The sequence below is a fragment of the Polypterus senegalus genome, chromosome 17, assembly GCF_016835505.1.
Source record: "Polypterus senegalus isolate Bchr_013 chromosome 17, ASM1683550v1, whole genome shotgun sequence".
NCBI classification, from domain to species: Eukaryota; Metazoa; Chordata; class Cladistia; order Polypteriformes; family Polypteridae; genus Polypterus; species Polypterus senegalus.
In genome coordinates this window covers 99,774,226-99,794,657 of record NC_053170.1, presented here as the reverse complement: position 1 = coordinate 99,794,657, position 20,432 = coordinate 99,774,226, and the positions used below count along the sequence as shown (strand labels likewise).

Sequence of the window (20,432 nt, the reverse complement as noted above, 5' to 3'; positions counted from 1 at the left end):
TATCTGAGCCAATCCAAATCAAGCACATTCATATAAACAAATGGCACCCTGAATGTTTCAACTACAATACAACTGTCATTTTGGGGCTTGACAAACATTCATTCTTAGTGACAATGCACATTTACTCCAATCCACGAACAAACTTTAGCACAAGCAACATCAATAGGTGAAGCCATAGGAGGTCTGCGAGGAGGCCTGCATGTGCCGTTCAGCTGGCATGAGGCCTGTGATGGGCGCTGATAGTACGGCCGTTCAGCCTGTGGGCACCATTAACGTTAGAGAATGGCCGAGTGCAAACCGAACGAGTAGCGAGCTAGGCGCCGATTGTCCACAGTACGTGATTAGCACTAAGAAGCAGACACGGTGTAATGCTTACACACACATAAGGTTGAAACAGACTGACCAACAAGAAAGGCTCCAACTTATTTCTCAAAAAAAAAAAAAAAAGGTATGACGGCTCTCCAGATATTTACAACTTTGCTCAGTCCAATTATTGGGGTCAAGAAACAGAAGATGCTGTTGGAAGAAGTGACGCTGAGGCCCCTTGGAGGTAAACACATGACAATAAGGACCCTGGACATCTACCTACGCCCAGCCATGGACTGGCACCCCCTCCCTCCAGGCTGAATCCTGCCTATTGCCAAATGCCGCCCGGGGTGGGCACTAAACTGGACCACGTGGCCAGCGGCGTAGCTCGAGTTTCTGCCACTCGAGGCGGGGGGAGCTTCAGTTTGCCACCATCCAGCACATCTGAATATGGTAACCTATTTAAATAGAAAATTAAAATGATGTATAGAGAAAAATTAAGATACATTTTGCATAGATTTAGTCATATATAGAGAAAGCAAAAATGCTTCACATATAATTATTATTTATAAGCATCATCTAGACAAGAATAAAGTACAGACGCACTGATAAGCCGTGTTCTAATTATTAGTTTAATATAATTACGCTGTGAAAACCAGAACCCAAGTGAGAGGTGGGGATGAGCGAGAAGGCATTGGGATTGATAACAAAACAAAATTCTAAATTGTAAATGAGTTGTTTATCTTCCTAGAAATTCTTATCGGTGTCATGTCTGTTGATTTTTGTTATTGCCTCCTAAATTTCAACTGCTGTGTCCGATGCCGTCACACAACGAGAGTCTGAAAATGATTATTGAAGCATTTGTGGATGAATTTTTTCATTCAGATTTTTCCGAACCTTCTGGCCAATGATGCCGCCCCCAAGAATGTGCCGCCCGGGCCGGACCGCCGCCTGCTAGCCACGCCACTGCATGTGGCCCTCCCTGCTATTTAAATGATGATCTTAGTAGTCAGTGGTACAGCAGGCGGTGGTTTTGTTTGCCACACGTCGTCAGACTCTGAAGGCTAACAAGACTAGATTTGGTGAACGCTGCAATTACAGAAAGACCAGATGTCTATTTTTTTTAATTTTACGCTCACCCAAAAAAGTGTCCTCTGTTGCAGGGAATACCTCAGGGCCTCTTAACAGCATTATAGGCCCCCCGGGCAAAGCAGTGCACTGCGGCCCCTACCTGCACTACCAGTCATGGGAAAGAAAATGTAAATGTCGATAAAGTTAAACTTATATTTACTGCACTGATACGTCCAACAAAATCAGCGTTTAAACATTAAAGAACACGCCGTACAGCAAAGATGTTTGAGTAATAAAACACGAGCCACATTTCCGCGTACTCAACTGGTAAAGCACACAGACGGAGATGGCACCGTACGAAATGACTTTGAACGATTTATTATTAATCACGTGTTCAACACAAACAGCTTCACAGTGATGTTAACATCTACGCTTTTACGTGATGTCGTGAGCGAGGTCCATACACACACAGGTGACCGTGACACTAAATCAGAGGTGACTGTCCACTGGTAACACAATAACAAATATTTCAAGGTTAGTAGAGTATTTATTGATTGATTTACAGTGGTGCTTGAAAGTCTCTGAACCCTTTAGAATTTTCTATATTTCTGCATAAATAGGACCTAAAACATCATCAGAGTTTCACTCAACCAGTTCACCAAATGAGACAATAATATTATACTTGGTCATTTATTTATTAAGGAAAATGATCGAATGATGTTTTAGGTCCTGTTTATGCAGAAATACGGAACATTCTAAAGGGTTCACAAACTGTCAAGCACCGCTGTATTCATCGACAGCCAGTCACAACGCACATTGATCAGCGTGGAGGCCGCGTCGATACCCGCGTTCAGGCACTACGAGGCTCTGTCAGGTGAAACACTTCCTGCACGTCGAGGCCTTTCTGTCTGTTTACACGCATAACACGCCAGTGGGGCGTCTCGTAAATCTGCTAGAACTGAAGTGTGCGTAAACACACACACACACACACACGCACACAGGCTTCTCCTCCCATCCATCCATCCTTCCTTCCGTGTCCTGTCTCTGCCTGCCACTCGCCGTTCTCCGTGTACCACAAGCCACTGCGCCATCCACTGCCAATCTTGTTGCAGAGATGGTAATAAATCTGAGACTTACCCAACAATAAACAGAACTCCACTGAGCACCTTCAGAAATGGGGGGCATTCGTTCTGTCTTCCAGCGCCCCCCCCCTTACATTTCAATCCATAATAAACTCGTACACCTTTGTTTTTTTTTCCCAGAAACAGCCTCACGTCCAGTAAAGCTGCAGTTGGAGCCTTTCGAGCGATCGTACAGATCATCGTTTTAAGCTTCAGACTCGCATCTTTAAGAGATGTTCTCTCTAAATTAGGGTATGCACTAAAACTACCTCGAAAAAGTAAAAAAAAAAAAAAGATAAAATAAAACACATCCAATAATTAATAGGCACTTTGAGATTGTTCTTGGCTAAAAAAATGTCAACGGGCACATAATCTCAAATTAACACACCACCACCCATACACAAAATATATGAATTAAAGCCCACCTAGAGACTCTCTGTGACCCCCTTGATGTTAACTTGTTTTTTGTTTTGTTTTTTTTCAAAACTTAAACTGAACAAAATTCATACAAAATACGACAATGGTTCTATTGTTCTTTTACCGCCATAAATACCTGATCGTCATTGAGATAATTAGGCAAACCTCCAATGAAGAGCTTGTGTGGAGAATCCAGGACCACCGTAGAGACAACACCTAAAAGGAGGTAAAACAGCCACAAAGAGGGGCGTTTTGTAGCGCTCTCTCCATATCACGTCGTATGCCTGGAGACAAACATGCCCGTTATACACGGCGCCTTTACAAAGCCCCCCTTCACTTCTTACACATTTTCTTAGGTTGCTGCCTTGATATGCTGAAATTGAATTTTTTTCCCCCCAACACTAAACAACAGTCAATACCCCCAGAATGATAAAACGTAAAGAGGATTTTAGGAATTTCTCGTATTACAAGCAAAAAAAAACTGAAACATGACAGTGACACAAGCATTGAGACCCTCTGCTATGACACACGTAGTTTGGCTCAGGTGACTCCCACTCTGTTGGCCATCGCCGAGATGTTTCCACAGCTTGTTTAGTGTCCACCTGTCATCTGACTGGAACGCCCCCCGGCTAGAGAAGGTCCTTCAGTTGAGGTAAAAACCTATCCAGGGGGTCCGAAGGAACTGCCTGCCAAGCTCACCGACAGGACCGTGTCAAAGGCGCAAGTCTGGGGAAGGCTACATAAAAACGTTCTGCAGCACTGAGGGTTCCCTCCATAATTCCTAAATGGAATACAGTGATCCCTCGTTATATCACGCTTCGACTTTCGCGGCTTCACTCTATGGCGATTTCTTTCTCATACACGCTTACGTCACTATGCATGCGCTTTCTGAGAACTTTTATCTAAGCCCTACGATGGCTCCCAAACGTGCTGCTTCTTCTAAGCCTTCTGACAATAAAACTAAGCGCCAGAGGAAGATGCTTACTATCCAGGAGAAGGTGAAACTCTTGGATATGATCAAAGATGGCAATACCCTACAAAAGCCTCCTCACGCATATGAAAAGACAGCGCCAGCAACTGCCTATCAAGACGTTCTTCAGCCGCACACCCAGACGCCCACTGCCTACTCCTAGTACTCCTTCAGCGGAAGAAGACAACGACGCACCTGCTGAAGATACTGCACCACCTCTGAAGACTCTCCTACTGAGGTCGTGCCTTCATAGGTTAGTGGTTGTGTGTAAGAACTGTGTGTGTGTGTGCAATTAAATGTACAGTACAATAATCTACTAGATAAAAGCAGTCGGGATTGTCCTTCCGTCCCGTGAGTGGAGAGCGTAGCGGTATTCCATTTATCACAGACTTACTACTTGCGGCTTGAGGTACGAAGCGACATGATGTGAGCAGAGTTCTGGTGCTCTCATCGTTCCCTTGCTTTTGTGCGCGATGCGCTGGAAAAATAGACAAAATTATGTCTCTGGAAATAATTAATGTTGATGGAGTACAAACGTCTCACCGCGTAGTAAATATCAGGGGAGATGGTGCTTGCTTATTCTCCTCTATAGCTTATTTAGTGCATGAAACTCCGTCTTTAGCGGTACAGATTCGGGCTGACATTGTACGACTTTGGACAGGCACTTGAGGGGATAAAAAAACGTAGGTTTTCAGGAGACGTTATGAATGGGCACTTTGATGTTCTCATTCCCTACACTTACATGCCTGATGTACACATGGAGCGCACAAAAATTAAGGATAAAAGGCGAGTGAGCCTAGTAATATTATGATATTTGTAACGTCTAATATGTCTTATTTTCTCTTGTTTTGTCTAATATATTGGGTAATACGAGTGTGATGGTGACTAAAGGGTATTATTTCATGTCTAGAGGGCTCTAATAATGTTAAAAAACGTATTTAGAAGGTCGTAAACAGGTTTTCTATACTCTAACTGCGAAAATATTCGATTTATAAATAAAGAATCCTACTTCACGAAAATTCATTTATCACGGTAGAGTCTGGAACGGATTAACCGTGATAAACGAGGGTTCACTCTATGTTTGGATCAAGCACAACTCTTCCTAGAGCTGGCCAGCCAACCAACCTAAGTGACTGTGCAAAGAAGGGAAAATCCAAACACATCACCCCAGTCCGGATGTCACTGCACTGGTTACCGGTGCCATTTTGAACTGACTTTAAAATCCTGCTGATGGTGTACAAAGCCTTCAGTCATCTCACTCCATCCTGTATCTGCTTGATCTGCAAATGAGGGTCTGCTTAGAATTCCAAGAGCTAAATTTCAAAGATGTGGTGAGGCGGGCGGCCTTCTGCGGTTATGTACCTAAAATCTGGAATACAAGTTTACCGATAGAAGGTTGCCAGGCTAATACGGTGGAGCACTTAAAAAAAAACTGTGCCACAGACAGTTGGGATGCCTCTTCACTGTATGGACCGGGGGAGCAAGCCTGGTCAGAACAGTACCTCCCCCAGGACGCTAGATGGCAGACCCCTGGGTGGCAGTGGTGCCTCCGATTCCCGCAGGGCTCCATGGGAGATGGAGTTCTCTACAACCCTGTTAGGATCCGGTGTTTGTGTCGCCAGGGGGTGCTGCAGTTGTTCCTGTGCCCGTGTGGGCGGTTCTTCCACCACACCCGGAAAAAGGTCATCAGGTGGGCTATAAAAGGAGCCAGCAGCCACCACTCCGGGAGTGACAGTCAGGAGGTGAAAGAAAGAGAAAAGAGAAGTATTGGGATTGTGTGTGTGCTTAGTGCTTGGACTGTGTTGTGCCTGTGGGAACGGGGAAGGCGAAGAAGAACAAGACAATAAAACATCTATTTGTTTAATCAGTGTGCCTCCTGCGTCTGTCTGCGTCGGGCTGAGTGCTTGTATAGCGCCTTTTGTTATTGTAACATGGCTTCATTTTAGTGTAACCTGATATTCTGTATATGCACCGAATTATCGTTTTTATCGTATCTCCGCAATCCGTACTGACCCCTACTTTCTCTGCTGTTCTTTTACTGGTTTTCTGTGGTACCGATCTGCAGGATCACCACCTGATCAGGGCGCCGCACAGCCCCTAAATTGATGGATCGAAGGCCAGAGGTCTGCATGACCATCATCAGCATCGTCGTCTTATTACTTACATGTGAAGCCTGAAGACCTGGAGGACTGCTTGAGATCATTTATGTTAGGGGGGCTGGGTGGTCTCGTGGCCTCACAACCCCTGCAGATTTTGTTTTGGTTCTCCTTTTTTTTTTGGCTTTTCTGTCCTCCTGGCCATCAGCCTTTACTTTCTTCTTTGTTACTTAGTATGGCCTAATCTTATTTTGATGTTTTTCGCTCTTCATCTTGTGAAGCACTTTGAGCTCCGTCATTTCTATAAAAATGTACTCTACAAATAAATGGTGGTGTTGTTGTTGAAGCAGAAACCTTAAAGAAGGACCTGGAGGAGACCAAGGAGTTCGATGAACTGAATAGGCTTCATTCGTTTGTCAGAGCTGTGACCAAAAACCCAGTGGTCACTACAAACAACCTGAATGGTGATGGGAGAAACTTCCAGAAGAACGACCATCACTGCAACACTCCACTCATCTGGGCTTTATGGCGGCCCATGGATGCCCACTGGGAGTTTGCATGATGGTACCTGAAAGTCCCTCAGACAACGAGAAACGAGAACTTCTGGTCTCGTGAAGCCAAGATGGCATGGATTGGCCTCAGCTGTTAATGTCATGTCTGGAGTTGACGCGGCACCAACTCATCATTTAAGAAAAAGGAGATTAAGAGGAGACCTGACTGGAGTGTTTCAAATGATGAAGGGACAGTGACTTAAAAATGAGCTCATCGAGGACACCGCTGGACACTTGTCAAGGGGGAATTCCACACAAACATTCGGAAGTTTTTCTTTACCCAGAGAACCACAGACGTTTGGAATAAGCGACCACGTAGTGTGGTGGACAGGAGGACTTTCAGAACTCGAATGAAGTGGACAGACCTGGCGAGTTTCGGGTGGGCTGAATGGCCTCTTCTCGTCTGATTGTTCTATTGTTACACTTTAACGGCGTTGGCAGCATCAGGGACTTGGCCAGAGACTCGTGATTTCTGATATCAGTGACAAGACAGGATGGACTTTTGGTTACAAACTTTGCTCAGTCGCCGACTTACAATTTACCTTCCGGTCTCCAGACTCTGTTTTTTTTCCCCTGAAGGCCGTAACACTAAAGACGATTTAAATAAATAATTAAGGAATGTAACAATTTGATGAACTAACTGAAGGGTCATTCATACCAATACCAAACTGTGGAGCACCACATTCCGAGAGACAGAGAGAGAAACACCAATCTGAAAGCCACTCTTGAAAGATGGCATCGGCACACACTCCCCGAAGTGCTCACCATACCTGGGACGTGACAGGAGGGCTGCTCTGAAATCCCTGGGAGGGGCTGGTAATCGTGCGGCCTTCGAATTTTCAAGGACTGGGCCTGGAATAGGATTCCATCGAAAGCCATCGCCTGGGTTGTTTCATCCACGGAGCGAAACTGGAAAACAGAGCATTTGACGAGTGAGAGGCCTTCTTTACTAAGAGGCCGCTGGCCATTATCAGCTGTGATCCTGAAAGGTTTTCAGCTTTTAGTGATCAATAATTCACACAGCAAAACAAATCAACAAACTCAGCTAGCTGTGCATAACCCCACTATGAAGCCGTAATGAACAAAGAGAGTCCGGTAATGGCAGCCACTTCTTTCCCCGTGTTTCATTATCGTCATTTTCACTATGATGTGCCTGACACGAGGAGTAGAAATATCACTAGGTAGCTATTCAATTATTTAATACCTTTCAAGGTAAAAGCCGTCGGTCTGGCGCTGGGCAGCCCAGTGTCACACGGCTGGACTCAATTTCACTTTGTAAGTAGAACTGGCCGAGCGCCTGGGGACACAAGACGACTGCAACACACTAATTTGTTGCTTGTGTGTAGGTTGTGTGTTCTTCAATAAAGGATCTCCTAACAATCTCGAAAAGGACGAGATGAGCGTGGATACGAACACATAACTCCAGTTCTTAAATCCTTACACTGGCTCTCGGTTACGTTTAGGGCAGATTTCAAAATCCTCCTTTTAACATATAAAGCATTAAATGGCCGAGGTCCGGCTTACCTGTCTGAACTTATCATGACTTACAAACCTGAGTGCACATAAAGATCTCAGGATGCCGGTCTGCTTAGGATTCCAAGGATTAATAAAATAACAGTGGGAGGTCGAGCTTTTCACCCTCGACCCTCTGCAGTTCACATACCAGGAGAAGGTGGGAGCGGAGGATGCCATCATCTACCTGCTACACCGATCCCTCTCCCACCTGGACAGAGGCAGTGGTGCTGTAAGAATTATGTTTCTGGACGTCTCTAGCGCCTTCAGCACCATCCAACCTCTGCTCCTTAGGGACAAGCTGACAGAGATGGCAGTAGATTCACACCTGTTGGCATGGATCGTGGACTATCTTACAGACAGACCTCAGTATGTGCGTCTTGGGAACTGCAGGTCTGATATTGTGGTCAGCAGCACAGGAGCGCCGCAGGGGACTGGACTTTCTCCAGTCCTGTTCAACCAACATACACCGGACTCGGAGTCCTGCCACGTGCAAAAGTTCGCTGACGACACTGCTATGGTGGGCTGCATCAGGAGTGGGCAGGAGGAGGAATATATGAACCTAATCAAGGACTTTGTTAAATGGTTCGACTCAAACCACCTACAACTGAACACCAGCAAGACCAAGGAGCTGGTGGTGGATTTTAGGAGGACAGGCCCCTCATGGACCCCGTGATCATCAGAGGTGACTGTGCAGAGGGTGCAGACCTGTAAACACCTGGGAGTGCAGCTGGATGATAAATTGGACTGGACTGCCAATACTGATGCTCTGTGCAAGAGAGGACAGAGCCGACTATACTTCCTTAGAAGGTTGGCGTCCTTCAACATCTGCAATAAGATGCTGCAGATGTTCTACCAGACGGTTGTGGCGAGCACCCTCTTCTACACGGTGGTGTGCTGGGGAGGCAGCATAAAGAAGAGGGACAAACTGGTGAGGAGGGCATGCTCTATTGTAGGCACGGAGCTGGACAGTTTGACATCCGTGGCAGAGCGACTGGCGCTGAGCAGACTCCTGTCAATCATGGAGAATCCACTGAACAGGATCATCTCCAGACAGAGGAGCAGCTTCAGCGACAGACAGACTGCTGTCACCATCCTGCTCCACTGACAGACTGAGGAGACCCCACACTATGCGACTCTTCAATTCCACCCGGGGGGTAAACGTTAACGTTATACAAATTATTGTCTGTTATACCTGCATTGTTATCACTCGTTAATTTAATATTGTTTTTGTATGCTACTGCTGGAGTATGGGGATTTCCCCTTGGGATTAATAAAGTATCTATCTATCCATCCATCCATCCATCTATCGGACCCCTAAACTGTGGACTGGTCTGCCTGCTACTATAAGTGATGCCCCTTCGGTCTCAGTTTTCAAACCCCGGCTGAAGACTCACCACTTCACTTCAGCACACCCTGACTAGAGCTGCTGATTAACTGTACAGACTGCATCTCTGTTGTCAGCCATTAGCACTAAAACATCAGTAACATGACAGTTAGAATTTGTTACTAACCCTCACCTGCTCTGTTTCTCTTCTCGGTATACAAATGTGGCACTTGGTGCCACGGCCCACCTGCCAAGTTGTTTTGCCTGCCTAAGGTAAAGCCATCTCTGATGGAGGATCGCAGGAATCGTGGGAAAGAGGGGTCCTTTCATCGGATTGGCTGCCTCAGCTGTGGAATGGCCAACTGGGGGAGGCAGCTTGATGGCCGAGGTCTCCAGGACTCTGAACAAATCCAAGTCATATTATGGGATATCGTCCACTGTTAAATTCTGCTCCGTACTTGTAAAATTTAAATTTTTATACTGTATTGAGGATTTGTTCTGTTCTGTATATTGTATTGAGCTCCTTCTTTTTGACACCCACTGCACGCCCAGCCTACCCGGTAAGGGGTCTCTCTCTGATCTGCCTTTCCTGAGGTTTTCTTCTGAAATTCTTCGGAATAACGGGATAAAGAACCCAAAGCCAGGTGTGCAAAGCTCGTGGTGACCTCAAATTGCTGCCTTTTAGAAAATAAAGGGTCTGAGCACTTTTATGAATGAGAGGTTTTAGTGTTTGATTTTGTTTTTGTTAATAAATTTGCAAATCCTTCTGAAAATATGTTTTCATTTTGTCTTTATGGGTTATTGAGTGTCGACCAATTGGCACAAAGATAAATGTATCCACTGTGGTGTGTGGCTGGGGGTGGTAGACCAGACCACAAGAGGGCAACCGCCCTGGTGGCTTTGGGAACCACGGGAACACAGCATAGAAGCTCAACCCTATAGGGGCCCGTGGTCACCGCCAGGGGGCGCCCCAATTCCTGAGGAGCCCTGGCCCTCAGCACTTCCGCCACACCTGGAGTGCTTCCTGGTCCGCAGCCGGTACTTCCACCACACTGGGGAGTGCCAGCGGAAGATTATCGGGAGGCACCTGGAGCACATCCGGGTGGGGATAAAAGGGGCCGCCTCCCGCCATTCGAGGGCTGGAGTCGGGTGGAAGAAGGGAGAGGAACAGAGGCAGCCTGAAGAGAGGAGAGAGGCATTGCGAGGCCTGGACTTTGGGGTTGTGTGTGCACTTCTGTAAATAAATGTGTTGTGGGCGATTTAAATGTGTCTACCTGTCTGTGTCCAGGCCATATTCCACACCCTGTACAATTAAATCTGCAACAGAGAGAGAAGTGGGCGGGAGTGCAGTCTGAGCCCACCGTAGGTGATTTGTCCGTTCATCATTGTAAAGTAGACTGTGATGGCCTCTACTTCTCCATTGGCACGTTGACTTTCCCTGCCCACCTCTGTAAAGTCGGCGGCTAACTTGATGTCATATGCCATCTGACATTTGAAAAAAATCTAATTCTCACTTAGAGGGTCTGTGCAAAACTTTTTAAAAACCTGGCAGGACCTAATTAATAATATTTTAGAGTAAACATTTAAATTGGGGGGGGACACCCCCTTTCTCTCTTTAACTACTCTCAATTGGTTAATTCTGGCTGTTGGTCGTCTTCTCTTTCTAATGGCTGGGGGGTTCATTTGAATTTAGTTTTGTTACGTTTTGTCTTGATTATACGGAATATTATATATTTTTTAATACACTGCATTATATGCTGCTGTCTTTTCATATTAAGAAACTAATCTGTCCAGCCATCTGCAAATACAGGGTGAGTCAAAATGATGTTAACATTTGAATGGCGGAACACAAAACGTACTTCATACGTGCCAGATGATTTACAGGAATGTGTCAAGCTGTTCGCCATCACGTTCAACACATGGCATATGTGGCACAGAACGTGTATATAAGCAGATACACAGCAGGACCATTAGTTTGAACATCTTTTTGACTCACCCTGTAGATGGTTTTTAAAAACATGGCAACGAAGAATGACACAAAGCACATACTTACTTCGAGAAAAGCAAAGTTCTTATCTTGGTTTATCTGGACCGCCAATACCGGGTTGCCTGGCGCCTGTGACAGGCCAGCTAGACGCATCTGGGCATTGAAGAAATCGGCCATAGATTCCTAAATGGGGCAGAGAAAGACGGAGCAGAGAGGCGAGTCAGTCCAACGGAGAGCGGGCACAGCCAGGGCGGCGTGTTTATTAGCCAGCAGAGCAGTGCCACCTACTGCGCACCCAGAGAAGTACACCTCAATACAGCAGCCTCATAATCAACTGCTTACAAGAGCCCCACGTCTTTTAATATGCTTATGCAGATATTTATATACATTTCTCTCTTTTTCTCTTTCAAATTCAAAACAATGATAAATACAGACAGACAAATGCAATGAGATTGTTTACAAGATCCCCTGTAGAGATGGAAAAACGTTTTAAGGAATCTTTACACCAAAAACAAAATAATCTTTATTGATGTTCAGATGATTTACTCCAAATCCGAATCCTTAAAGGAACACTCCACATACAAATCGCTTTTGTTTTTCCCCCAATATGTTACTATCCCCCATGTATTATGTAGAGACGGCCAAGAAAAAAAAAATCGGTAATCTCCCGATTTCATGCAGACCGGAGATGATGATAATAAATAATAATTCTTTGAATTTACATAGCGCCTTTCTCACTACTCAAAGTGCTCAGCAATTGCAGGTTAAGAGCCGCCTTGCTCAAGGGCCCAACAGAGCAGAGTCCCTTTTGGCATTTACAGGATTTGAACCGGCAACCTTCCGATTGCCAGTGCAGATCCCCAGCCTCAGAGCCACCACTCCGCCTAATACATAGTGCCTGTTTAAATTTCACACTCAGAACACGCACACATCATGGCTGCCACGCGTTCATTTGACCCGTCCTGAGAAGTGAATGCGATGTGTGCGCAAGCTGCAGTCCCAGCAAAAACTCGGTGGTGGTAGCAGTGTGACAAAAGCCGGTATGTGACGTCAGAGTCTCCGTTTACTATCCGCACGTGACAGAAAGCCGCTTTGAGGATCGATGTGCCCGCCTCGATGTCTGATGAATAGTTCAATATGGTGAAGCAAAATGCCGACATACACATGCATTCCTGGTGCTTTTATATTCAAGCGTCGCATATTCCCCATCGTAATGGCACGACACATTTTAATGGTCTCACATACCGTCTTTTTTTTTCGCCTTCACAACAGCAACAGAATGCACAGGGCTGTACTGAAGCCACGGAGGTAAAAATAAGGACGCGGTGAAAAGGTGTATTCTGTGATTAAAGTGGAAATGTCGGCTTTAATCTCGAAATGTCCACTTTAACCTCGTAGTTGACTTTATCATTAAAGCAGACCGTCGTAAACGTCATCTTAAAAGCGACCCAGTTGTTAATCGCACTGAGTTTCTGCATCCTGAGCTGACAGCAGCAGTCGCCACACTGAGCTCGTGACATTTCTGATATTCCAGCTCTCTGCACATTTTAGAATTCTTAGATTTATACTTGATGTCACTTTCATGATGAAATGCTTGAACGTATGTATGTTACATTTTACAGATAAGTCGTTAACTTCATTTAAATAATAAATACACCTGTTGTGGCCGAGCAGGGAGTCGGGTCCCTTGTCTTCTCTGCCTGGTGTTTGCGTGTTTTCCTGGTGGGGGTTCCTTCCAAAGACACGAAGGTTTGGGGATTTGGAGACGCTAGCGTATGTGTGCGAGTGCTGGTGTTCTGAGCTGATGCCCCGTCCGTGCCCAATGCTAGCTGCATCCCTGGATTGATGGATTTAATAATTAAGCATCGTTTTCAGACATATTGCGGCAGAGTGTCCTCGCACTTTAATGGATGTTTCAGGTAACTCTCAACACAGCGAAGCCGAATGTGTCCTCACCGTGATGATATCTCATACTGCCACCTGGTGGAATCTTCCAGATTTACGTAAAATACGTGCGCCAGTATAAACAGAAAAAAGCTTGCGTAGCAGGGGCGTCCGCTGGAGCAGGCGTCGCGTTGCGTGAAGTATAAACCCGGCCTAACTCTTTCATCTTAATACTTTGTAAAAAATATAGTGTCTACTTTTCTCATGTGCTTATAATACTTTTCTAATAGATAGAGATTACCAGTTTTAATTGGACATTTTTCTATACATGGGATTACATCAGGGATCGGCTCTGAGCCCCTTTCTTATCTCCAATGGTGATGAACGGGTTGACAGACGAGATTAGACAGGAGTCCCCGTGGACTGTGATGTTTGCTGATGACATTGTAATCTGTAGTGAGAGTAGGGAGCAGGTTGAGGAGACCCTGGAGAGGTGGAGATCTGCTCTAGAGATATGAGAGGAGTGGAATGAAGGTCAGTAGGACCACCAGGACAGAATACATGTGTGTGAATGAGAGGAAGGTCAGTGGAGTGGCGAGAGTTGGCAAAGGTGGAGGAGTTTAAATACTTGGGATCAACAGTACAGAGTAATGGGGATTGTGGAAGGGAAGTGAAGAAGAGAGTGCAGGCAGGGTGGAATGGGTGGAGAAGAGTGACAGGAGTGACATGGAAGGTCTACAGGACGGTAGTGAGACCAGCTATGTTATATGGGCAGGAGACGGTGGCACAAAAGACAGAGCTGGAAGTGGCAGAGTGAAAGATGCTAAGATTTGCAATGGGTGTGACGAGGATGGACAGGATTAGAAATGAGGACATTAGAGGGTCCACTCAGGTGGGACGGTTGGGAGACAAAGTCAGAGAGGCGAGATGGCGTTGCTTTGGATGTGCAGAGGAGAGATGAGGGGTATATTGGGAGAAGGGTGTGAAGGATAGAGCTGCTGGGTAAGAGGAGAAGAGGAAGGCCTAAGAGGAGGTTTATGGACGTGGTGAGAGGGGACATGCAGGTGACGGGTATGACAGAACAAGATGACGAGGACAGGAAGAGATGGAAGGTGTTCTGCTGTGGAGACCCCTAACGGGAGCAGCAGACAGAAGAATTGGACACTTTTCTATACAACACACGACAGCCTCACCAGGAGGAGGCGACACCTCGCACTTGTGCATATCCGAGTTGTGTCAATGAAAAGGGGGGTCCGAGTGTCGACATGTTGGTTTTAACGTAGTTTCCGTTTGCAAAACAAGACAAATCATACAGTTCAATTAAAAATTCAATTTCTTACCTTGACAAATGTTTACCTGGGACAGGAATCCCCCGCTTTTCAGGCTGACTCGTTATTTTTTGTTACTCTGAACGCGCATCACACGCGCGCACACGGGGTGTCGTTGACAATGCAAGTGAACAAAGGCAGACACCCCTGTGAGCACGGCGAGTGGACTGTTCCTTTAAGGGTCCGCGCTTCTACACCTCACAAAGGGAATCTGAACGGATACCTCGGTCACCCCAAACGGGATGTTCCCCACGTACAGCCGTCTAGCCTGGCGCGTCATCTGGCTGCCAACCACAGGCACTTGGGTGGGTGTGATAGCCAGTCCACAGGCTGTTGTCGTAGCCAGCAGTGCTGTGGTGGGGATCTGGCCAGCAGCTACAAAAACAAAAGGGGAAAATCATTAACAGGGAGCAACAGAGCCATTTGTAGGAGTGCTGGTGGTACACACGTTGGTAATGCAGTGAGAAGTCGAGCCAAATGAATTAAAAAGATTACAATCCATTGTTTCCAAAGTGAAAGCTGAAGAAGGGGTCTCAACGACTACATCTTACCTGAAGAAGGGTCCGCGCTGCCTCTGAAGTTTGCATTTTGTAATCTTTTCTTGTCAGCCAATCAAAGGGGTCACTTTGCTCGCCTTCTACCTCATCCATAATGGCTAACAGGGTACAACACCCCACTACTGCACACATCAGGAATGGAATTCAAGTGTCTACGCAACGTTCACACTCACACAAGACTGGCGGCTTTCTAATTTTGAATTACAATCCATGCACTGCAGTTAAAACTTTGAGGGGCTGTCAAGGTTTCAGACTGGGATATTGACTTGATAAGAACGAGAACTCTTTTATCATTTAACCCTCACCTATTCGGTTTCTCTTCTCAGTACTCAAATGTGGCACTCGGTGCCAATGTCCACCTGCCAAGTTGTTGTGTCTGCCTAAGACAAAGTCATCTCTGATGGAGGATCGCAGGAATCGTGGGGTGGAGAATCCTGTCATCGGATTGGCTGGCCCAGCTGTGGAATGGCCAATAGGGGGAGGCAACTTGATGGCCGAGGTCTACAGGACTCTGAACAAACCCAAGTCATATTATGGGATATCATCTACTGTTAAATTCTGCGCCATACTTGTACAGTTTTTATTTTTATACTGTACTGATGATTTGTTCTGTGTATTGTATTGTATTGAGCCCCTTCTTTTTTACACCCACTGCACGTCCATCCTACCCGGTAAGGGGTCTCTCTTTGAACTGCCTTCCCTGAGGTTTCTTCCATTTTTTCCCTACAATGGTTTTCTTGTCGCTAATTCCGCCACTAATTAATCCCACCAATAATTCTCGGACCCCTTGTCTGTTTAATGAGGACGATTCCCGTTTGCTCCCGTTATTTACAGCCAAAGAGTTCACATTCCCTCTCTCTCTAAGCGAGGGGCCCATCCTTCTCCAAACCTTTGACTTAATAAACTATTGGTGGTCTCCGGCTCATACAGAATAATAAAAAAAAAATATAGTGGTGCTTGAAAGTTTGTGAACCCTTTAGAATTTTCTATATTTCTGCATAAATACGACCTAAAACATCATCGGATTGTCACTCAAGTCCTAAAAGTAGATAAAGAGAAACCAGTTAAACAAATGAGACACAAATATCATACTTGGTCATTTATTTATTGAGAAAAATGATCGAATATTACATATTTGTGAGTGGCAGAAGTATGTGAACCTCACGGATGATCAGTTAGTTTGAAGGTGACATTCGAGTCAATGGGATGCCAATCAGGTGTGAGTGGGCACCCTGTGTATTTAAAGAACAGGATCTATCAAAGTCTGCTCTTCACAACACATGTTTGTGGAAGTGTATCATGGAACCAACAAAGGAGATTTCTGAGGATCTCACAAAAAGAGTTGTTGATGCTCATCAGGCTGGAAAGGTTACAAAACCCTCTCAAAGAGTTTGGACTCCACCAATCCACAGTCAGACAGATTGTGTACAAATGGAGGAAATTCAAGACCATTGTTACCCTCCCCAGGAGTGGTCGACCAACAAAGATCACTCCAAGAGCAAGGCACACGTGTAATAGTCGGCGAGGTCACAAAGGACCCCAGGGTAACTTCTAAGCAACTGAAGGCCTCTCTCACATTGGCTAATGTTCATGTTCATGAGTCCATCATCAGGAGAACACTGAACAACAATGGTGTGCATGGCAGGGCTGTAAGGAGAAAGCCACATTGCTGCTCGTCTGCAGTCTGCTAAAGATCACGTGGACAAGCCAGAAGGCTATTGGACGGATGAGACCAAAATAGAACTTTTTGGTTGAAATGAAAAGCGTTCTGTTTGGAGAAAGGAAAACACTGCATTCCAGCATAAGAACCTTATCCCATCTGTGAAACATGGTGGTGGTAGTATCAGGGTTTGGGCCTGTTTTGCTGCATCTGGGCCAGGACGGCTTGCCTTCATTGATGGAACAATGAATTCTGAATGATATCAGAGAATTCTAAAGGAAAATGTCAGGACATCTGTCCATGAACTGAATCTCAAGAGAATGGGTTTATGCAGCAAGACAATGACTCTAAGCACACAAGTCGTTCTACCAAAGAATGGTTAAAGAAGAATAAAGTGAATGTTCTGGAATGGCCAAGTCAAAGTCCTGACCTTAATCCAATCACAATGTTGTGGAAGGACCTGAAGAGAGCAGTTCATGTGAGGAAACCCACCAACATCCCAGAGTTGAAGCTGTTCTGTACGGAGGAATGGCGGTGTGCAGGAATGATCAAAAGTTACCGGAAACGTTTAGGGGGGTCACACCAGATACTGACAGCAAAGGTTCACATACTTTTGCCACTCACAAATATGTGATATTCAATCATTTTCCTCAATAAATAAATGACCAAGTATAATATTTTGTCTCATTTGTTTAACTGGTTTCTCTTTATCTACTTCTAGGACTTGAGTGAAAATCCGATGATGTTTTAGGTCAGATTTATGCAGAAATCTAGAAAATTCTAAAGGGTTCACAAACTTTCAAGCACCACTGTAGATGTTTTTTCAGAAATATAAGGTTTCAGATTGGGATGCTGACTTGTTAATAATGAGACAGATTTGCCTTCCCCAGATTATTTATTAGGGACCGATGGATTACCGATGGATACCCAATAATAAAAGAGAATGGGGCAATGATGGAGAGCTTTGCACAGAGCAAAAACTAAGCCCACCTTCTGACCCCAAGGACTTGGGCCCACCACTACAAAACTGATGTGCAGTTCAGGCCAAGCGGGGCACTTTAGTTTCATTTTGTTTGTATTTATTTCTGATTCAAGTCCTTGCTCATTTTTCACAGTGGATGTTATCAAATCTTCAGCTAAATCCTAATAAAACATTAAAGGACCCTCAGTAATAAGGCACATTCATCTGCATTTCATTTATCTCATAAATGTTCAAAACGTGAACACCCTACAAGTGCAATCAGTGCCATCAAAGTGATGCAATTCAGTCAGCTGATCGAGGGGCCTGAAAGTGGGCCCAGTTGTAATCTACTCAACTGGCCAATAAACGCGGGCATTGAAATTCGCATGACTGGCCAACACGGCACATCCCTCTGCCACTAAAGGCTGATCAGAGGCCTTTCAAAATGACGCTCTCCCCACATACATCCAGACCGAGATATGAACTCCTGCACGTGTGCTTATTGGCGTCTGTTATAAACGCATCTCGAAAGCTCACAGTCCTGAAACGGCCATTTTGCACAGCAGTAAATCTCGCTATCCGGCCATTCAACACAAAAAGAAAAGCCCTCAGGTGAACCTGCATGGATGGCTCACCTTGGCTCAAGTCCGCGATTGAAGATTTGACGGCCGGCAGACTGGCACAACGGTTCATGTTGCAGGCTCACAGACCCCAAAACCCCCACCCCGGTCCTGCAGGGAGTCTGCACGACTTTATCAGACCTTCTTCTTGAAGGTGTGCACATCTGGATAACCGGAGACTCCAAAACGGCCTGGCGTAGGTGTGGGTGGGGGGGGCCACCATGTCCATGGCTTAATAAACTATTGGCTTGTCCACAGCCGGTTTCTGCCAGTGCATCTAATGCTGCCGGAATCGACTCCAGCCCCCGGGACCCCTGAATCAAACTAAGCGAGTTTAAGAATATGACCGTAAGTTACGGTTCACGGGAAAGGAACACGGCAGGAACCCGACAGATGAAGGACATTCATAACAAAGAGTAACTGGAGCAAAGTGGACGCCAGTCTGAACCGTTCTGGGTGTGACATAACTGGGGTGTACTCTTCTGAATAATCTTTAATTGGTCAATGGCCATCTTCCCACCCCGCCATCGATGAAGAACTGTTAACGTATTTTTCTTTTTTATTACTGATGGTTTTTTTTTTTTTTTCCTACGTCTTGCTAAGCTATTTTTGCTGCTATTTGGATTTTTGATAGGCGGCAATTCCAAATTCACCAGGACTTCCTGCATGTCCAAATGAGTTGAAGTCATTCAAATGATGTCAGTGCTGCTCCTGCTGCCATGTCTGTTGGCATGGGTGCCGCCATCTGTTTACCTGTTGCCTTGGAGATTCTCACAGCTGCACGGCGTACGACATCATCATTGCGTTGGGTCACAAGGTCACTGCCTACATGTCTTTCTCATCCGAGATTGCGGATAAAACCCAAACCTCTCCGTCTAAAAGCTCTCGTGGCTATCGCTCTTAAGCCTTCGCTAGGTTCTTTCTAGATTTTTCCAGTTATGACCTTTCCGTTTTCTGTGTTGGTTCCTACCTTAGCACAACAAGTAGATTTGCGTTTGTTCAACTTTAAGACGTGGAGGGAATCGACCAACTCACCTTGCATTGCTTTGTACTGCATTGGCGTGATGTGCTCAAATCCTGCTGGGGGAACATCCCAGTATTTGGACGCCCTTTTCTTCCGGGATCTTCTAGGTGAATAGCTGTTACGGAACAAGCAATTGAAAGTTTACGTGTTGTAATTCCGTAGATGAAACTCATCACTAAGACACCAAGAGGTTTATTGTTAAGTACCAAGCAACATTTCAAATACTTTCAGCGTCCTTCTTCAATTTACTGTCACAGATGGCCGGGACGCCTCTTCACTCTATGGACCGGCGGAGCAAGCCTGGTCAGAACAGTACCTCCCACCCGGGACGCTAGATGGTAGATGACAGCCCCCCCTATAGATTTCTGCAATGCTCCATGGGAGATGGCGTTCTCTACAACCCTGTTGGTATCTTGGGGGGTTATGGTTTGGTGCTGCAGTTGTTCCTGAACCGGTGTGGCCCAGAAATAGGCCATCAAACACCTGGAGCACTTGTGGGTGGGCTATAAAAGGAGTGAGAGTCGGGAGGAGAAAAAGAAGAGAAGGATTGTGATTGTGTCTGTGGGAAGAGAAGAGAACACTTGTTTGTTTTATCAGAGCGCCTCCTGCGTCGGGTTGGGTGCTGGTATAGCGCCTTTTGTCACACACTGAACCGATGTTTTCACAAAGAGTGTAAGAGCCAATCGTGGAACGTTATGGCTCGAATTTAAACTCTTACTAGTGTTTGCTGAATTTGAATAGAATATCATTTTAGACCCCAGTAAGTTAATACGAAATAGAACTTTCTTGCCATATACCCGACATACAGCGTGTCAATGGAGTCAGCTGTTGTTCAGAACAGCAGGGACTGAAAGACCCATTTACAGCACCAAAATAGGACAGACATTAGAACACTCTGGACGAGAACAGGCCATTCAACCCAACAAAGCTCGCCAGTCCCGTCCACTTATTTACATCAAGTCGAGTTCTGAAAGTCCCTAAAGTCCTCCTGTCCACCACACTACTTGGTCGCTTATTCCAAGTGTCTATCATTCTGTGTG

General features: G+C 45.6%; 1 protein-coding gene across 1 annotated transcript in view; it reads right to left on the bottom strand.

Moving 5' to 3' along the window:
* LOC120517173 (splicing factor U2AF 65 kDa subunit-like) overlaps positions 1-20,432 on the bottom strand; it is a 47,344-nt gene that overhangs the window by 16,090 nt on the left and 10,822 nt on the right. Inside the window, exons 3-7 of the mRNA XM_039739335.1 lie at positions 19,404-19,507; positions 14,794-14,945; positions 11,425-11,541; positions 7,303-7,441; positions 3,052-3,131 (exon numbers count right to left, since the gene is read on the bottom strand). Of these exons, the coding sequence (XP_039595269.1) occupies positions 3,052-3,131; positions 7,303-7,441; positions 11,425-11,541; positions 14,794-14,945; positions 19,404-19,507 (592 nt within the window). The remainder of the gene's footprint in view (positions 1-3,051; positions 3,132-7,302; positions 7,442-11,424; positions 11,542-14,793; positions 14,946-19,403; positions 19,508-20,432) is intronic.